General features: G+C 39.4%; 1 protein-coding gene across 3 annotated transcripts in view; it reads right to left on the reverse strand.

Moving 5' to 3' along the window:
* Nucleotides 1-21,334, reverse strand: part of MME (membrane metalloendopeptidase) — a 100,626-nt gene that overhangs the window by 20,183 nt on the left and 59,109 nt on the right. For all 3 annotated transcript variants that reach the window (XM_059163704.1, XM_059163706.1, XM_059163705.1), the window contains exons 16-17: nucleotides 20,276-20,379; nucleotides 956-1,014 (exon numbers count right to left, since the gene is read on the reverse strand). In XM_059163704.1, the coding sequence (XP_059019687.1) occupies nucleotides 956-1,014; nucleotides 20,276-20,379 (163 nt within the window). The remainder of the gene's footprint in view (nucleotides 1-955; nucleotides 1,015-20,275; nucleotides 20,380-21,334) is intronic.

The raw sequence follows: 21,334 nt of genomic DNA on the forward strand, positions 1-21,334 counted from the left end.
AAAAACAAGGCTCAGGGCAGACTCTAAAATGAACTCTGAGATGTTTATTTTAGAATAATGCTGAAATTATCTTCCCTTTTGATTCTTGACCACACTTAGAAATGAAGGGCTAGACTTCGTGTAACTGGAGAAATTGACTAACCAACTTCTGTTTAGTACAACTTTGGTAGTACTGAATCTGTTTGGTGCCTTTCTATGTATTTAAAATCCTTGGGGGGAAAATGGGTCCATCTATGTAATACTTAAGAAAGAATTTAAAAATCTCAAGGTCTTCCTAGGAAGAGAATCAATATACTTTTGTTATAATAAGCCATTTAGTTATATCACTCACTCACTTAATAGTTTCTACACAGATTCCTACAATACTACTCTTACTGAACATTTTTTTTCTTTTTTGATTAAAAGTAATCAAGTAAATGTAATTTCACATGGTTCAACTTAATATAACCAACTTTTCAGATTTCTGAGAAATTTGGAGTTGTCTAGAGAAACAGGTGATACAGATAGGGACCATCCCCAGCAGAGCCAGTGTACAAAATTGCCAGGAGAACCGGATCTCTGCAAAGCTGGTTCTTGGAACCTTAAACTTCTTTAAGATTCGGATGCTTAGAGAGTCCTACAGTCAATATAACTTTATGGAGCTATAAGAGATGTTTAAAAAGTTTTTAGAAATAAAATAAAAGCACTTAGACATCAGATAAACCACTTAGCCACAAATGAGAACACTGCAAAAGAAAGAAAACCACTTATGTAATTTGTACTGACTTAAAATTTGCTATTATAGTGGAAAGAGGTACATGGATGCATTTACTTTCAAGTAGTACATTCAATAAAGCAATCACTCAGCCTCAACTGTGCTTTTATGGGGAGCACCAAAAACTGGTCATGCAATCAATGCACTACAACTTGGTAACAACAGAGAAATATTAAAGAGTTATTTAGGAATAGGCCTTACCTATCTGATTTCTGCCTGAAGAATAAAATGCATTGACTACAGCTGCTCCACTTATCCACCTATGGAAAACATAAGAACTCGTTACAAATTGTACTATTAGTATCCGATTCAATGGGCTCACCACCAAAAAAGCATTATTACTATTCCAAGACCAATATTAACTTTCTGTTTGAAATATGATCAACAAGTTAAAATTAGCTCACTAGGTGAGCCATCTTGTTCAAAAGTATTTCTACTTCTTGAAAAATCAGTATGTATCCATGTCTGCAGTCCATTACCTCACTTGTATGAATTTTTCTGGAGGTACCTCATAGTACAAAACCCATTCAGATGTACCTTTTTGGAAACTGCAAATGGACTGACATAATATTGAAACATGTTTACCTTTATGTTTCTAATACTAGGTAACTATACCAACCATTCTGGAGTATTTGACAGGATATTGAACTACAAGTTGTTAAAATTTTAGATTCAAGTGTAATTTTTTTTTTTAATTTCCTAGTTTATTTAGACACTGAGATAGTGTCTAAATAAGGTATTTAATTGCAGGTAATCTGCCTCTGACTACTGCCATGTTAAATTATTTTCTTTTAATGCAGCGTTCCAGCTAATTAAGCAAAGGCATGCATTTGTACGATGACTGCAAAATGAAATCCAGGTGGTTCTGAAGTAGGTTTGTCTGCCTGTTTGTCTGTGTAGGTGCCAATGTTCCCATGTCTTTCTGCTCAGATGTTATGATGACTGGATAACAAGAATCATTGTTGGAATATTACTCAGCCTTAAAAAAGAGTTAGATCGTGATGTTTGTGGCAATATGGATGAACCTAGAGAGTATTATGCTAGGTGAAAGATGTCAGGCAGAGAAAGTTCAGATGTCACATGATTTCACTTCCATGTGGAATCTAAAAAACAAAACAAATGAACAATCAAAAAGCAAAGCAGACCAAACCATAAGTGACTCTTAATCTCACAAAACAAACTGAGGGTTGCCGGGGGGAGGGGGTTGGGGAGAAGGGGGTGGGATTATGGACATTGGGGAGGGTATGTGATTTGGTGAGTGCTGTGAAGTGTGTAAACCTGGTGATTCACAGACCTGGGGATAAAAATATATGTATATAAAAAATATATGTTTATAAAAAATAAAAAATATAAAAAAAAAAAAAAAAAAAAAAAAAAAAAAAAAGCAAAGCAGACATAAATACAGAGAACAAACTGGTGATTGTCAGAGAGGAGGCGCGTGGGGGCATGAGCAAAATGAGTGAAAGAGAGTGAGAGGTACAGACTTCCAGTTATGGAATGAATAAGTCACTGGGATGAAAGGTAGAGCATAGGGGATGTAGTCAGTGCTATTATAATAGGGTTATATAATGACCACACTTGTGATGTGGATAGACGGAGTTGCGAAATCACTATGGTGTACACCTGAAACTAATGTAACATTGTATGTCAACTGTACTTCAATAAAATAAAAAATGAAATCATTGTTAAGCCCTTTTTTTGCAACAGGAGTAATACCCCCATCTTACATATATCTCTATACAGTCATTGAAAAATGGACAATACGCGACTTCAGATAACCTCTTACATGGCAGCACACATGCATACACTTAAAACAATCCTATATTATTAGCTAATGGCTTCATTGTACTTACATCACTTTCAGGACAACAATTAATGGGCAATTATTGTCCTATTTATGGAAGGAGTTTAGAGTAATCAGTACAATGAGATTAAATTAGAACACTTTCCAGACCCTGCTTTGCAAGGTAAGCAAGACAAAGTCAGCTGCCCAAGTCAGTACTTTAGCTACAATTTCTGTAACTATTGCAGGATGTCAGATTTGAGTCCTATTTTGATCTCTTAAAAAGAACCGAGAGAGCCATATATAACAACTGTCTGATAAATTCTAATTAAGCATGGGCTTTATCTCTAATAACATGATGAAGATGTCCATATAAAAAAATTGGGGAATTAATGGGGTGCCTGGGTGGCTCAGTGGGTTAAAGCCTCTGCCTTTGGCTCAGGTCAAGATCCCAGGGTCCTGGGATCAGGTACTGCATTGGGCTCTCTGCTCAGCAGGGAACCTGCTCCCCATCCCCACTCTGCCTGCCTCTCTGCTGACTTGTGATCTCTGTCTGTCAAATAAATAAATAAAATCTTTTTTTAAAAATTGGGGAATTAAAAAATACCCAGGCAGCATTTCTGTAAATTCTTCTTCTGAAAGAAAGTAAGTTTGACAACAGGGTAGATGGTCGATCAATGCCGTTTCTTTAGTTTGATGTCACCGTCATTCTAAATAGAGAAAAACATTTTCGAACAGGATGGTGTGACCGATGTATCAGTTGTTCCAATTTCATCACAGCTGAGTCATCAGTATTTTAATTCCTTGCAGGTTGAGGATTACAAGCATATAGCTGTATTTATTTTAATTCAACTCCACTCGATTTCCATATGATTTGGGACGACTCACAATAAAAACATGCAAACCCGGGGGTGTTAAGACTAAAATCAAGAGATCTGGAACTAAACAGAACAAGTAGATTTTGTTTGTGTGACCAAAGAGTATTACAAAAGGAAATACTTATATAAGTAAAATCATGCTAAGGAAAATTGATTTTTCGGAACTATGTTTACCTATATTCACACAAGTATCACAAATCAGGTTCAAGTAGGGTTCTAAATTGTCTGGCAAGGGGACAAAATGGACAATGGGCTCAGGCTACCCCTGAGGACAAAGAGCATTCCTTACAGGGACTCCTTAGAAAGGTATTTCTGACTGTCCTCAAAAATCCTGATAGCAAATATGGCAGTAGATCTGATGCGTAAATAGCTTAAAATTAACTTTAATTGTTATAAAATTGATTTAATGTGTTTCCAGGTCTCAGTTGTTTTAAGGCTCAGTTTCCCAATTATGAACTGATTTAGTAGCAATATACTCTGCATGGACTTTTGCGGTAATCACAAGTAATATGCCAACTGTTTTGTTCTGAACTCAGGCACATGCTAAAAACGAAAGACAAAATGTGCCATTCCAAAATGTTTTCTCAAACTAAGTAGACTGCAGAGGGAAGGAGTTAGATATATAAAACTAATGTTTCAGACAGCGGCAGAACTCAAAAGCAGGGCACAATAACGTTTATATACCCTTCTCATGTTTATTCCTTTTGTAAAAATAAATGCCATACCTTTGTTTTAGCACTTTTCTGCTCTTCTGTTACATTACTGCGAGGGGTTTAAGATTGCATTTTGATTCACGTTTATAACTTTGCAGGAGGGAGTGTTTTACATATTAAAATGTCCATGGTGAATTATATTTTAAGAAAATACATAGCTATTTATGATCACAGAGTTCTCAAATAAAATTAGAATTACGACAGTTAGTTTCATGGAGCACTATTGTGTAGTGTTTGTCATTTCTTCCTTGAGAACTTACACAATGCACCGTCAGACCACCCCCGGGTGATTACCCAGATTCAAAAGCACAGGGCATACTGTTCTGGGAATGATAGGAGCCTGAATACTGTGTTCAGACCACTATATCTTTTTTTTTTTTTTTAAGATTTATTTATTTATTTGAGAGGGAGAGACTGAGCATGCATGTGAGTGAGGGGAGGGAGAGAGAGAATCCTTAAGCAGACTCCCTGAGTGGGGAGCCAGGACACAGGGCTCAATCCCAGGACCCTGAGCTCATGACCTGAGCCAAGACCAAGAGTCAGATGCTTAATGGACTGATCCATCCAGGTGCCCCTGGATCACCACATCTTAAATAAAATGATGATGACAGCTAGAGGTTCAATGTCTAATACATCCAGCCAGTTGTGAAATATCTCACTATGTTAAAGTGAAAGCTAAACCAGAGCAAAGAAAATACTTTTCAAGTTAAATGGTGATGTAACAAAAACTGCCAGTTACTCTGATGTGGATGCAGCCTCAAAGTTTCAGGAAAAGCTTCCATTTATGGGACATAGAAATTTGATGGGGAATAGCAGCACAGAAAAGAGAAAATGCTCAACAGAAGAGAAAACAAAATGGTGGCGCTTCTTGCCTGAAAATACCGGACACTGCAGGTCACCTGAAAATACCTTTCAAAGTCCAGACCAGACCCAGACACTAGCAGCGTCCCGGAACAGGAACTGGACCGGAGAGACGAAGTAGTACCCTGTTCTTTGATTTTTCTTCCAAATCTCTGTGTATAGGGGTTTGGATATGTGGGGTATTCAGTGCAGAGCAGGAAAGCAAGAAAGAGGAAAACTTAAGTTTTAATTTTGGAGCCGTAATTTTGTCAGGTGACCTGATGCTTGTTTGGGAGCACTCCACCGAACAAAGAGCAGCATGGCTCTCAAAGCCGAAAAGTGTGGATAGGAAACATGACCGAAATATCCTTGAGAGGGGGACCAGGTGTTTCTCTTCTAACTCTTATTACCCTGAAGAAGTCAGGCGGTGAGGAAAGGAAAGCACAAAGACATCATTTTTATAGCAAGGAGGAAAGGCAGACGTGGACAGGCTGATCCTCCAGCCTTTTGAATGTAACAAACCCACCGGATTGCAAAAGCACCTGGAGTGAAACTCCTCTTTCACCCGCTCATGTGTAACTTTCAGACTTAAAACAACAAAACGGTTAATGCCCCTTTCCCTGAAAGTGTTCGGTTTCCCAGCATCTAGTGGTCCCAGAGCAACTCCTTCAAAGTCAGCCTCTATTTTCCTCAAGTGCTCCTGGAAAGGAGAATTCTCATTTTGAAGCCGCAGTAACCACTGTAACCCTTCACATTTATTCATTGTCTCTGACCCAGCCTTCGGAGCGTCCCGGATACTATCATTCATCTTTCAAAGCAGTCACAGAAGACAGATGACACTTCCAGTTTTCAGGTATAGAAACTGAGGCACAGCATGCTTTTTTGACTTTTATCTAATACACTTATACGCGAAGTGACTCTACTCGGAAAGGAGTATGTAAACTAAAGGGAAAGGGGAGCTTCTCATCTTCCATTACAACCCCCTACTTCTGAGCCGTTAATCTGTGCAATATATAAAATTTCAGGACCATGATGAACGCCATTACCAAAGTTTTTAAAAATGTAAGTGCTTTTCATTTACTTATCTTCGATATGCACAACTCACTTTTATTTATGTACACTAGCAATGAACAATCCAAAAAGGAATTAAGAAAACAATCCTATCTACAGTACTACTAAGAAGACTAAAACACTTTAGCATAAATTCTACAAAAGACGTGCAAGAAGTGGATGCTGGAAACTACAAAACACCATGGAAAGAAATTAAGATTTAAAAACGTGGAAACGATATACGGCTTTCATGGGTCAGAAACCTTAATTTTTTTTAATTGAGGAAACATTAACATATAACGTTATATTAGTTTCAGGTATATAATAGAATGCTTTGATATGTGTATACACTGCAAAATGACCATTACAATAAATCCAGTTGCCAGTCACCATACAAAGTCATGAACATTTTCCCCCCTTTTTCTTGTGGTGATTTTTACGCTCTTGGCAACTTTCAAGTATGCACCACACACTATTGACTATAATCAGCATGCTGTACATTTTCCCTGTGACTAATTAATTATCTTATAACTAGACATTTGTACCTCTTAATCCCTTTCTGTCTATTACCCATCTCCAGCCTTCCTCTGTACGGGCAAGCTCCGTTCTGTTCTATGTATCCATGAGCTTTGTTTGTGCTTTTGTTTTTTAGATGCTGCATATCAGAGAAATCAAACAGTATTTGCTTCTCTCTGTCTACCTCATTTCCCTTAGTGTAATACCATCAAATTCCATCCATGTTGCCAGAAATGGCAAGATTTTGCTCGTTTTTATGGCTGAGTAATTTTCCACTGTGTGTGTGCATGTGTGTAGATGATGTATATGTATAAATATACACATTCATACACATATATGTACCACATCTTCTGTATCCACTCACCCATCAATGAACACTTAAGTTGCTTCCACATCTTAGCTCTTCTAAATAAAGCTCCCATCCATACACAGGTGCATATATCTGTCTATACTAGTGTTATTATTTTCTTTGAATAAATACCAAAATTGAAATTTCTGTGTCATATAGTAGAGTTCCATTTGTATTTTTAGGAAGCTCCATACTGTCTTCCATAGTCGCTATACCAATTTACACTTCTACTAATTCCACTACTAGTGCATGAGAGTTCCCCTGCCAGCACTTGCTGTTTTTTCATCATTTCATTTCCGTCATTTCAACATCAACAACTTACTGTTTTAATCATCATTCTAACAGGTATGAGGTAATATCTCATTAGGATTGATTTGCATTTCCCTGGTTAGTAACATTGAGCATGTTAGCCATCTTGTAGGTCTTGTTTGGGAAAATGTTTATGTTATTTTTTATTGGATTATGTGTATATACATACACATACACACACACATATAAATAATTATGTATGTATTTTGGATGTTAACCTCTTATTGGATAAATGATTTTGAATATATTCTCCCATTCAGTAGGTGACTTTTTGTTGTTTTAATGGTTTCCTTTGCAGAAGGTTTTAGTTTGATATTGTCTTTGCTTTTGGAGTCAGAGCCAAGAAAATCATTCCCAAGACCAATGTCAAAGAGCCTACTGCCTAGGCTTTTTGATAAGGATTGCACTGAACCTGTCAATTGCTTTAGTAATATAGGCATCTTAACACCATTAATTCTTCCAATCCAGGAGCATGGAATATCTTTCCACTTACTTGTGTCATCTTCAATTTCTGACATCCATGTCTTTTCAGTATACAGGCCTTTCACCTCCATTTCTCTCTTGAGTTTGGTGAATGTCTTTATGACCACTACTTTTAACTCTTTATTAGATAGGTTACTTAACTCCATTTCAACTGAGACTTTTTTCCTGAGGTTTTAACTTGTTCTTTCACTTGGAACATATTTTTCTAATTTCTCATTTTGTTCTACACTGTTTGTTTCTATGTATTAGGCAAAAAACTGTTGAAGGAGTGGCTTTGTGTAGGAGAGGAACCTTATTGTTCAGCTTTGCCCTAGGTCTTTGTTGTCTTCCAACCTTTGTAATTATCAAAGCAACTTGATTTATTTTCATAGATCCCAGTTGTTGATGGTGTGCCAAGACCTGTCCGTGCTTCAAAGGGAGGAATCTTATTTAGTACCCAGTTTCAGGTTGATGGGAAGACCCTCAGGCAGCAATTTCTAAAGTGTGCACGTATATACAGCTTTGAAGGACAAATAATCATAAATCCTGCTGGCCCCCAGACCAAATGATCTGCAGGTGTCTTTGGGCTACAGTTACAAAAACTGGGACTCCAGAAAAGTGTGTAAGCTCCTTTTGGGGAAGTACTGGGGAGATGTGGTAGAGGCCGAGGGAGAGCACAAAGATGGCGTCCCCCAGCCTACATTCTCTGCGAGCACCTCCACAGCCTCTAGATTTGTGGCAAACTTGAAGTCTGCCCTTTAGACTGAAGCTCCAGGATAACAAAATGGGTCTTTTTCCATAGGAATACTGGAGGTGTGTTTCAATCTTTGGTCTATGTAGTGCCCTGGGGTGGTTGCCTACCAAAAACCATTTCTCAAACTGTTAAAGTCCTGGGGAATCCAGGAACACAGGCCCTTGGCCACCAGAGCCAGCTAATTAAGAAACACCTCTGTGTATACTGTATCTGGCTTCGGCAAAGCAGTAGAATGGCACTCTGAGGTAGGCTAACAAGGCATAGCTGAGGCCCCTAGTGTATGCTATCAAGGTAGAAAGAGAGCAAAACTGGCACCAACCCACGCCTCTGTCACTACAGAGTCCCAACAGGCCCATGCCCTCTGATAGATGTGGTAAGATTAGCAAATGAATTTCCTTCACATAGAGTCTAGGCCCTTTTCAAACTTCTACTATTGTGCTGATCCCTGGAGAGAACTGAGTCTGCAGGTGAGCCCTTTAAGGGTGTTACCTCCATTCCCTCCAGCCCTTTGCACCTCTTGGATTTGAATTCCGTTAGTTTTCATAGCCAACATCTTTCCACTGCAGGTCTCACGGGCTGGGCTGCCTGATGTGGGTAACAAACCCCTCATGCCTCAGGAAGAAGCTCTGGATTTATGAGATCCCTCCTGATTGGGGGTCACCGTACCCGGGATGGGTTTCTGGCAAGATCACCTATCTCCCTCTCCCATCCTTCTCAGTTTGGGCCTTTTACTGTTTGTCATGAAGAAGCTGTCCAGCTAGTTTCTAGGTCTTCCACATGTAGCTGTAGATTCAGTGTGTCTATGGAAAGAGAGGAGTTCAGTAGGATCTTACTGTGCCACCATCTTGGACCGCCCCTTTGAAAGTGCTCCTTTTAAAACTGCTTCAAATTTAGGTTTCCCCCTTACCCTAATGCACTTCAGGATGCAACCCCTACACCACATGAAGTCATTCTAGAAGACCATCATGACCACACTATAACAACAGCTACTTTTTAATGAGCATCTAACTTATATGCCAGGCACATTATATAATATATAATAGAATAACCCCATAAGGCAAAAATAGATGTTATTTTCCTCAGTTTATAAAGGAATCATTGATGCTCAGAGATAGTATGCAGGTTGTCTAAATTTACACAGTAAGTGGCAGAGCAAGAATCTTAACCCACAGTCCCCCTTCCCTCACCTGACTACAAAGTACAAGCTCTTTCCACTGTTCCGTAAAGGGCAATATTTTTTTACCCAAAGGTAAAAGCACAATAGGACCAAAGAACCCCTTTAAACTATTCACTGTTGCTGCATAAGAGTTGTTAACTTTAGTACTCATCTGATTATCAGAGAGGTGAGAGCCAGGACTCCTATTCTGACATGACACTGGGAGAATTCTTCACTCCTCTTTCAACCCAAGGCCATAGAAATCACTAACCTGGTTTTCTTCCGGGAAGTCAACCAATTGCATGTGTTTCTAAGTTTGGCAACAAGGCACACTCTTTTTAGTCTTCAATAACTGTATGTGTGTATATGTACAGATGCGTGCTACCTCCACTTTGTGATATACCAAATTCAGAGAAATTCCCAAATTGAGAAATACATGGGTGGATGGATCATTTTTGTCAGAATTTTCTTTTGGTGATGATTTTCCTAATTTAGAATAATCTTGGGATCTTTCAGGAAAGAACTGAAACTTCTTCCTTCCCATATAACCCTTAGCAACGCTATAATTTGACATTATTGTCTGTCTAGCTCATTACACAGTAACTCCATGAAGGCAGTGATGTTTTTTTTTTTTAATTGTAGTAAGAACACTTACCAGAAGATTTATCTTTTTAACACATTTTACCACACTGAAGTTGACAATACATTACTGTAAACTGTAGATACAACGCTGTACAGAAGATCTCTAGAGGTTATTGATCGTGTTTAACCTAAACTTTATACCTGCTGATTGGAAACCGCTCTCTTCTCTAGTCCCTGGTAATCACAATTCCATTCTTTGATTTTATGAATTTTCCTACTTTAGATACCTCATGTAAGTGGAATCATGTAGTATTTGTTTTTCTCTGTCTGGCTTATTCACTCATCCATGTTGTTGTATATCGCAGAATCTCCTTCTCTAACTGGTGTTCCATTGTTCGCATATACCATCTTTTCTTTATTCATTTATCTGTCAATGGAAACAGGTTGTTTCCATGTCTAAGCTGTTGTGAATGGTACTGCAATAAAAACGGGAAGGCAAATATCCCTTAAAGATCCTGATTTCAAGTCTTTTGGATATACATTTAGAAGTGGGCTTGCTGGGTCATACAGTAGTTCTATTTCTATTTTTCTGAGGAACCTCCATACAGTTTTCCATAGCAGCTACACCATTTTGCATGCCTACCAAAGATGTGCAATGGCTCCAATTTCTCCACATCCTTTACCAACACTTGTTGTCTTTTTTGTCTGTTTTGTCATAATCATCCTGACAGCAGTGATGTGTGAGCTCACTGTGGTTTTGATCCACATTCCATCCCTACTCAGAAATGTTGAGCATCTTTTCATTTGTCTGTTGGCTGTTTGTATGTCTTCTTCAGAGAAATGACTATTCAAGCCCTTAGCCCATTATTAAATTGGCTTATTAGTTCTTTTGTTAGAGAGTTTTAGAAGTTCCTTATATACTTTTGAGATTAACATCTTTTTAGGGATATGATTTGTCCATATTTTCTCCCACTTCATAGGTTGTTTTTTTCATTCTGTTGATTATCTCCTTTGCTATGCCGAAACTTTTTAGTTTAATATAGTCTTACTTGCTTGCAACTCTATCTCTAGGGCTTAGAATAGTATTGGGAACATGAGAGGCACTCAATGCGTCCTCCAAGAGAGAAGAGCCTCTCTTCCTGAGATGCTGGGGGTGGGGGGAAGCACTAGGCCTAGGTGAGGCACTGGGGCTATGCAGGCTGTAGACAGCCATGACCACTAAGAACTATGACCAATGGAACATCATCCCCTCAAGACAGCAAACTAGTATAAAAGTTCCAGAATTCTTTTGCAAAATTCTCCTAGTTTAAAACGTCAACCTTTAAATTGTTGAATTCCCTTATTTCCCCTCCCCTCTAAAAACCAAACCAAACCAAACTTTCCTGGGATGCTAATTAAAAAGCAGAAATGTTTTACCCCTATCACAGTGAGCACCGAGTAATGTACAAAATGGCTGAATCACTACACAACTTGAAACGAATAGAACACTGTATGTTAACTCTACTGGAATTCAAATTTAAAAACTTTATTTTAAAAAAGCAGAAGTCAAATTATCACTCTTCGCAGATGATATGATACTATATGTGGAAAACCCAAAAGACTCCACTCCAAAACTGCTAGAACTTATACAGGAATTCAGTAAAGTGTCAGGATATAAAATCAATGCACAGAAATCAGTTGCATTTCTCTACACCAACAGCAAGACAGAAGAAAGAGATATTAAGGAGTCAATCCCATTTACAATTGCATCCAAAACCATAAGATACCTAGGAATAAACCTAACCAAAGAGACACAGAATCTATACTCAGAAAACTATAAAGTACTCATGAAAGAAATTGAGGAAGACACAAAGAAATGGAAAAATGTTCCATGCTCCTGGATTGGAAGAATAAATATTGTGAAAATGTCTATGCTACCTAAAGCAATCTACACATTTAATGCAATTCCTATCAAAGTACCATCCATCTTTTTCAAAGAAATGGAACAAATAATGCTAAAATTTATATGGAACCAGAAAAGACCTCGAATAGCCAAAGGGATATTGAAAAAGAAAGCCAACGTTGGTGGCATCACAATTCCGGATTTCAAGCTCTATTACAAAGCTGTCATCATCAAGACAGCATGGTACTGGCACAAAAACAGACACATAGATCAATGGAACAGAATAGAGAGCCCAGAAATAGACCCTCAAATCTATGGTCAACTAATCTTTGACAAAGCAGGAAAGAATGTCCAATGGAAAAAAGACAGCCTCTTCAATAAATGGTGCTGGGAAAATTGGACAGCCACATGCAGAAAAATGAAATTGGACCATTTCCTTACACCACACACAAAAATAGACTCAAAATGGATGAAGGACCTCAATGTGCGAAAGGAATCTATCAAAATCCTTGAGGAGAACACGGGCAGCAACCTCTTCGACCTCTGCCGCAGCAACATCTTCCTAGGAACAACGCAAAAGGCAAGGGAAGCAAAGGAAAAAATGAACTATTGGGATTTCATCAAGATCAAAAGCTTTTGCACAGCAAAGGAAACAGTTAACAAAATCAAAAGACAACTGACAGAATGGGAGAAGATATTTGCAAACGACATATCAGATAAAGGACTAGTGTCCAGAATCTATAAAGAACTTAGCAAACTCAACACCCAAAGAACAAATAATCCAATCGAGAAATGGGCAGAGGACATGAACAGACATTTCTGCAAAGAAGACATCCAGATGGCCAACAGACACATGAAAAAGTGCTCCATATCACTCGGCATCAGGGAAATACAAATCAAAACCACAATGAGATATCACCTCACACCAGTCAGAATGGCTAAAATCAACAAGTCAGGAAATGACAGATGCTGGCGAGGATGCGGAGAAAGGGGAACCCTCCTACACTGTTGGTGGGAATGCAAGCTGGTGCAACCACTCTGGAAAACAGCATGGAGGTTCCTCAAAATGTTGAAAATAGAACTGCCCTATGACCCAGCAATTGCACTATTGGGTATTTACCCTAAAGATACAAATGTAGTGATCCAAAGGGGCACATGCACCCGAATGTTTATAGCAGCAATGTCTACAATAGCCAAACTATGGAAAGAACCTAGATGTCCATCAACAGATGAATGGATCAAGAAGATGTGGTATATATACACAATGGAATACTATGCAGCCATCAAAAGAAATGAAATCTTGCCATTTGCGACAACATGGATGGAACTAGAGCGTATCATGCTTAGCGAAATAAGTCAAGCAGAGAAAGACAACTATCATATGATCTCCCTGATATGAGGAAGTGGTGATGCAACATGGGGGCTTAAGTGGGTAGGAGAAGAATCAATGAAACAAGATGGGATTGGGAGGGAGACAAACCATAAGTGACTCTTAATCTCACAAAACAAACTGAGGTTTGCTGGGGGGAGGGGGTTAGGGAGAAGGGGGTGGGATTATGGACATTGGGGAGGGTATGTGCTTTGGTGAGTGCTGTGAAGTGTGTAAACCTGGTGATTCACAGACCTGTACCCCTGGGGATAAAAATATATGTTTATAAAAAATAAAAAATTAATAAAAAAAATTAAATTAAAAAAAAATAAATAAAACATAAGGAAAAGCCTATATTCAACACCTTGGGTCACTGAAGAGTTTAGAGACATGACACAAGGAGCTCCTGAATGGCTCAGGAGGTTAAACGTCTGCCTTCAGCTCAGTTCACCATCCTGGGTTCTGGATCCAGCCCCACATTTGGCTCTCTGCTTGGTGTTGAGGGGGATCCTGCTTCTGCCTCTTACCCTACTTGTGTTCTCTTTTTTTCTCTCTCTCTGTCAAATAAATGAATAAAATGTTGGAAAAAAAAAAAACAGAAGTGTTTTTACTGATAAAATGTGTTTTGCTTATGGTCCTAAGGCAGACTGGAAAAGCATAAAGCCTGTCAGTTTAATGGGAACATACAAGATGGAAAACTAAAATTTTAATCTATTACAACATGCGTAGAACACAAGCATCTCAAGGCAGATATTGCCGTAGGGAAGGAGAATGATTTGTTCAAGTTTGGTCTAGCTTAGTTATTCTGTCTTTTTGGCTCAGTAATACTTGATGAGCCAAATAATCCTTTTTGTAAACCTTCCCCACATACCTACACTCATGGAGATTTATTTGTGTCTCAAGAATCTGTCACTCTGCACCCCCACCCCAGACAGTTCCTACCAACTCCCTCTGTACCACCTCATTTACCCATATATAATTTACATAATATATATAATGCACACATACATAATATAATAGCCTTGCATGCTCTTTTTCTTTGGATAACCAAGCTCACTGATACAGGACTTCATGAAAAGAAGTCTGACTCTAGAAATAATTAGTGAAGGGGAAACATCAGAATAGAGTTTTTTTAAAAAAATATATTAATTTATTTATTTTGTATTTTTTAAAAGGCTTTATTTATTTATTTTTGCAAAAGAGAGAGCACACACAGGGGGAATGGCAGGCAGAGGGGGAAGCAGGCTTCCCGCTGAGCAGGGAGCCCAATGCCGGACTTGATACCAGGACCCTGGGATCATGACCTGAGCAAAAGGCCGATGCTAAACTGATTGAGCCACCTACGCGTACCCAGAAGGGTTATTTTAGAAAGAAGTGAGGTACTTCCCTACCTCTGGTGACTATGTTCCTTTTCTCCTGAGTGTCTTGATGTACAGAAGCCAAGGAGGAAAACTTCTTGGCTCTTATCAAACCTTCACAGTTAGGGCCATAGAATTTTAATGCTAGGAAGAACCTTAGAAATGTTATACAGTCTAAATCAACCCACTTGTTTTATAAATCAGGTAACTACATGCCTTTTAAAGGGCCACAGGTAGTAAATGGCAGCTCCAGGACACTGAGAGAGTTCATGACTCACTGTAGTGCCAAAACGACGATGTCACTTCACAGGGTGCCAACCTCCCCGCCATGTTTGGTGGGATTGGCCTTTCAGGAAAAACCACAGACAGACACAGCTGTTGGGCAGCCAGCCTCAGGAGGACCAACCGCTTGTTTTAGGGACTGACGCCACCCAACTAGTACAGACTAGAAAACAACAGCAGGCTTGAAGAAATAAAGATGAAGACAAATGAACCAACTGTTTTGTTTTGTTTTGTTTTGCTTCCTGTGACTCCTCTGTTCTCTTCCTTATTAATTTAAAAGCTGACATGTTGGGGGGCCTGGGCGGTTCAGTCAGCTAAGCATCTGCCTTTGACTCAAGTCATAATCTCAGGGTCCTGGGATCAAGCTGCCCGGTCAGCGGTGAGTCTGCATCTCCCTCTCCATCTGCCCCTCTCCCTCTGCTCCTGCTCTGTCTCTCACTTTCTCTCTCAAATAAATAAGTAAAATCTTTAAAAAAAGTAAATAAGTAAGTGCTGACATGTCCCTTCCAGAGAATGTTTCATTAATACTTGAAGGTTTAATTGTCATTTTAAAAAAGGTGCTGGGGCGCCTGGGTGGCTCAGTGGATTAAGCCTCTGTCTTTGGCTCTGCCTTTGGCCCAGGGTCCTGGGATCAAGCCCTGCGTCAGGGTCTCTGATCAGCAGGGAGCCTGCTTCCCCCCCGCCCCCGCCCCCTGCCTGCCTCTCTGCCTGCTTGTGACCTCTCTCCGTCAAATAAATAAATAAAATCTTAAAAAAAAAAAAAAGTGCTCTCCTAGCACTTTGTTTCTCTGCAACAGCACCAACAAAACTCTGCCTTTTATCAGATTTAACTGTTACTCAGTTGCTTCTTTCCCTAGATGGTGAGGTCCGAGATGCAGGGCCACATTTTATTCCTCTGTATCCTTTATAGTGCGTAGCACAGTGCTTTGCACACGGCAGCTGCTCAATAAAATGCCTATTGAACTGGTTCCTGTCAATGTCTCTGTGTTTTTATTTTGATGCATAACAGCGGGAAAGATACAGCAATGAAATAAGTCTTATTAGTTTATGGTAAGTAACTCCATGGTTCAGTGGTCATGATTTACAAACACTGCCACAGAACAATGATATCACAGAAAGTTCTATCCTAGGAAATGAATAAAATAACATCAAGTCTAAAAACAAGAAAGGGAGTTCTTTTTTTGTTGTTGTGCATTTTGTTTTCTTTTTTGAGTTTTGCTAGCTCTATTGACTCTAATTGAATAATCATGTTACTGGAAGTAAATCATTAGAGATCATATCTAATTAACTTTGCCAGTAGATATTATATTCTCCATTGAGCACTATTACTATCTGATAATATGACATATTTGAAATTCTTTACAAACTGGCACCAAAAACCCAGAGAACATAATGTTTCAGATAAGTTTGGAAATACTAGGCACTCAGAAACCGCATGAACCAAGCTTTTTAAAAATTTAAATCCATGCCCTTCGCAGTTATCAGCTGCTCAAATGGGCAGAAGGCTATTTTAGCGAAATGATTAAATCAGGTATTTCACGGACACACTTCCTGACTTTCTCAATTTTTTTGAATCTGTTAAACAGTGATAACAGCAGAAAGCTGTTGTTTAACTTCACTAACTATGATGGTGAAACGGTGGGATGTGACAATCTTTATCTTAGCGGCTGAGTCAACTTCATCAGCACGATCACAAACTGGCTATCATATCATTTATGAACCCCACAAATACCGAGGAAAGGTCTATATTCTAGTGTTCCAACTCTAGAGACACAAATATATGGTTTCTGCTTTCAATAAGGGCTAGCACAGGCACGAGGTGAAGAGAAAAATGCAAGGGGGTACTATGAATAAGGAAGGAATGTTCCAGTTGAGTCCAACAATGTGTAGGTTTCTGTGAGATGAACAAAGGCTGAAAGGGTGGTCCCAGGTAATGAACAAGGAGGAAGAAAACATGCAGCAATGACTGAAAGTAATTCCTATGGCTGGAGCTTTGGGCAACACTGGGCGGGGTTAGGGGGAGAATCTCAAGGAATTCTAGAGAACTAGTGAGAGGAATGCAGAGCCTTGTACCTGTTTTGTAAGACAGGCAACAGGTATATACTGAAAGGTTTTCATCAGGAAATAATAGGACTCGATCTGTGTCTTTAAAAAAATTCTCTAGGCTTGACACAGGACCAGAGCATGGGAACACATCCAGATCTCTGATGTCAGGCTCAGGGGACCCTTCTAAAGGAAAGCTCCAGAAGCATTCCCAAAGGAAACGAACAATGTTCACTGAGTAACTGCGCAGATCTGGAATTCTTGTCCAGCAAGAACCCATACCCCACTCCCAGTCTTCAGAAAGAAATGGCCTCAAAACTGGAGAACGATTCCATGGTATTGCAGGTTTGGTTCAAGACCCACAGAGCAAAACTCAAGAAAGCCAAACAACAGCAATTAGCTGGGGCGGAAGTCAAGACCAGCTCTTCCAAGAGAAATATGGATGCACCTCCGGTATCCCCCAGTGGTGTCTACCCTGCTTCCCTGCTTTCCACAGATCACCAATTCCTTCCTACCAACTCAGCACATGCTCCAATTTTAACGCTCTCCCAGACCATTCTGTTGGCAACAAAATAGTCCATTTTGGCTGCTGCCAAGATCCTAACATCTCCTCCCTTTGTCCCATTATGGAATCTCAAATTCTTTCCAGAAGCTTCACTGCTAATTTTATTGGTTCTTCGTCTCCAAAAAGAACTTCATGAGAGAAGCTAGACACAAAACATCACATATTGTAATGATTTGCAATGGTTCCCATACAAGAGACAGACATAAGATCTACATAACATGGATGCATTTCAAAATCATCTCTGTGAAAGAAAAAAGACACAAAAGGACCCACGTGGTGGAACCGAGTGGAAAGAGGTACCAAACAAAACTTACGGGAATGGGGATGTTACATGTTGTAATTAGGATGGCAGTTACCTGCATGTATAAATTCAAACAAAGACATGGAACTATAACTTTAGTATTATGTACACCACAAAAAAGAAACAACCAAGGGAAGGACCCAAAAGGTTCTACTGAGCTATGCATTCTGCAGATGCAACATTCATTGAAATAGTGTAAGGGCACCTGGGAGGCTCACTCAGTTAAACATCTGCCTTCAGGTCAGGTCGTGATCTCTGGGTCCTTGGATCAAGCCCTGCATCAGGCTCCCCATTCAGCAGGGAGTCTGCTTCTCCCTCTTCCTCTGCTGCACCCCTGCTCATGCTCTCTCTCTCCCAAATAAATAAGTAAAATTTTTTTTTTTAAGATTTTATTTATTTATTTAACAGACAGAGATCACAAGTAGGCAGAGAGGCAGGCAGAGAGCGAGAGGGAAGCAGGCTCTCTGCTGAGCAGAGAACCCGATGTGGGGCTCGATCCCAGGACCCTGGGATCATGACCCGAGCTGAAAGCAGAGGCTTTAACCCACTGAGCCACCCAGGTGCCCCAATAAGTAAAATCTTTTAAAAAATATATTGTACAGGGATTTTACTTGTGATTATTGTAGGGTAAGAGGACTCGGGAGAAAACCAACACATATGATGAAAGGGAATGAAAAATGCAAACTGTATTACCAAACGATTACAGAACTTTGGACTCTATTAACTTAAAAGGAAAATATCAAGTAATAATTCAACCATTTTTAAAATCATGAAGCATCCTTCTGGTGTCATATGGGTGCAGGTTATATTCGCTATTTTCAGAAACACTACCTGACAATATTTCTCTGTAGATATTTTATACAGTACTGGCAATGATTAATTGTAAGCATATGTATTTTTAAAGAAATGAAAATCTCTAGACTTGTAAGAAACTTCTCAGATTATCAATTTACCCATGAATATTCTTTTTGGTGACTTTTTGTGGGTTTCCAGAAATAGGATTTCACAACCGATTATAACACAAACCATATGCACCCATTCTCCTTCCTTCTTTGCTAGCGAGGGCATGACATTCTCCAGCCTCTGCAGCCTTATTTTTAGCACCAGACAATACAACATTTGCTGCACTATAAACTCCAAAGTCAGCAAAAGAAATCAGACTCTCTTATGGGGTACCTGACAGGTTCAAAATGCTCTGTAGGGATTGAAATGTATCGGCGTTGTCGTTTAGGAATTTTGTCCAACCTGTACTTGGTTTAACTGGGAACAGAACAGCCTGCCATCAGACAGTCCCCTGTCACTTTGTACCTTTCCCAGCACATTTCCTTTCTGGTGGTAGAGCTTATTATATCATGCCTTTCCTACCCTCTGCTGTGATGATGTAATATAATATAATCAAAGTTCACCTTCAATCTCCTAGTTCCCAATGATACCTTGACTGAGTGTTCTAAAATATTAATTTAATAAATGAATAAGTGAAAAAATAAATGAACATGCGAATAAACCAAGCAACTCACTGGCACATTATTTTTGTTCATTACCACACAAATCAAGTTAGTATGTTTATTTTTCATTTGCTCATTCATTCATTCATTCATTCGGTTTCAGCTGAAAACTTTCTATGTGTTCAGCACTGTGCTGAACAGGCAAAAGGAATGAGAGCCCCTGTTCTCCAAGAGTTAAGAGCCTGGCAAGAAAAAGTCAACATGAGCAGCTCTAGGGATCTAAGTGCAGAAACCCATGTGGGTAAATATGTTAACCACACCTAATTAGTTGAAAACTCGAGGCTGAACTAATGTTAATGTTCATATGAAGCACGAGTGCCCCTAATAAGCAGAGATGAAGAGCATTTGGAGGCAACTCCCATGATCTCCTATTTGGCTGCCACAAGGCTGAGGGTGTTACACAGAGCAGACTAGGAAGGGGATGGGGCTGTGGATGACTGACCCAAGGAAAACAAGTGGGCACTGGGCTAAGACCATTCTCAGTACCGCAAGTGCAGCGTCACAGAAGGCTTGTGGGAGCGCTGGGTTACCCAGGCTAAGGCATTCCTGAGGAACTTGTCGACAGAGTAGAGGAGATAGGCAGTAAATGAGAGAAAAACGAAGAAATAGGGTAGCCTGAGGACAACTTCATAAAAAAATTTTATATTTTCTTAAATCTTTGACCCATGTCTAGTATGACAGTCTTAGATGTGGAGGTACTCACTCCGTTGACAGACGTTGCACTTTTTAAACATTATTTTAAATCGACTTCTTTTTCTTAACCCAACAATGAGAGGGACAAAGGCCCTTTTCTGAATGAACATACAAGAAACGAATATACATACTCGTCCTTGTCCACCTTTTCTCGGAGCTTCTTTAGTTGTTTATTTTGGCTGAACTTCAAGTTTTGAATTATGTTCTCAAAGTATTCATCTTCCTTGTAGTTCAACTATATTACATAAAAGATTTTGGGAAAAGTAATCAAAATTTTTGCTAAAAGCATAGGGATATGTTCTTAAACGTATCAGTTAATGAAGTTAACAGACAGCATTAAAACTTACCAAAGAAGGATTGAATTCTCATTAGCCTAGTTCTCTATCCCAGGTCACTGGTGCTCTAACTCAATCACTACTTTAGCCTATTCTTCTGGAACTAATCAATGAAACCAAGTGTCTGACAAGCTTTCCTATATTGACATTAGCCCTTACATGATAGGTGAGACAAGAGTCCATTCTTAATTTAGCACCTACTATGTACTGGGCACTGTTCTTAGCACTTTATATATATTACGTTTTTAATCCTTATAATCTTACGAAGATGGGCTATTAGCACTATTTTAAAGCTGAAGAAACTAAGGCAGACAACTAAGTCACTTGCTCAAGTTGGTGAGTGGAGGAGCTGGGATTTGAACCCAAATAGTTGTCTGTGAGTCTTTGCTCTTAGCCACCTGACTCCTGAGACAAAGACACCGCCACCCCCAGGCCTCACATGCTGCAGCCCGTCCATCTACAAGAAGAAACAGTCAAGCTTTTCTACAAATGGAAAGAGACGAGAGGACACTGTGGCTTGTAAACCCGCATGGGAGGGATCAATGGATTAGTAATCACTGTCATCCCCAGGTCTGGGCAAGAATCACCTTACTGCCGCCTGGGTTTCTAAGGAGTTGCAGGGACCACAAGGAGCGACAGGACCCTCAACTGGGTCTGAAATCAACAGCGTTGTGACTTGAATTGATTCTGTTCTCTTTTCACTGTTACATTACCAGAGGGGAATAAAACTGCTTCTGGTTTTCAAACAGTAGGTTTTTGTTTTGTTTTATTTTATCAATACAGAGGCATGACCTGGTTTTTATCCCATGGAGGAATAATTGGAAAGTGGAGGAAAATGGAAGACTTGACTTTTTG

Source organism: Mustela lutreola, chromosome 2 (assembly GCF_030435805.1).
Source record: "Mustela lutreola isolate mMusLut2 chromosome 2, mMusLut2.pri, whole genome shotgun sequence".
In the NCBI taxonomy this organism is placed as follows: Eukaryota; Metazoa; Chordata; class Mammalia; order Carnivora; family Mustelidae; genus Mustela; species Mustela lutreola.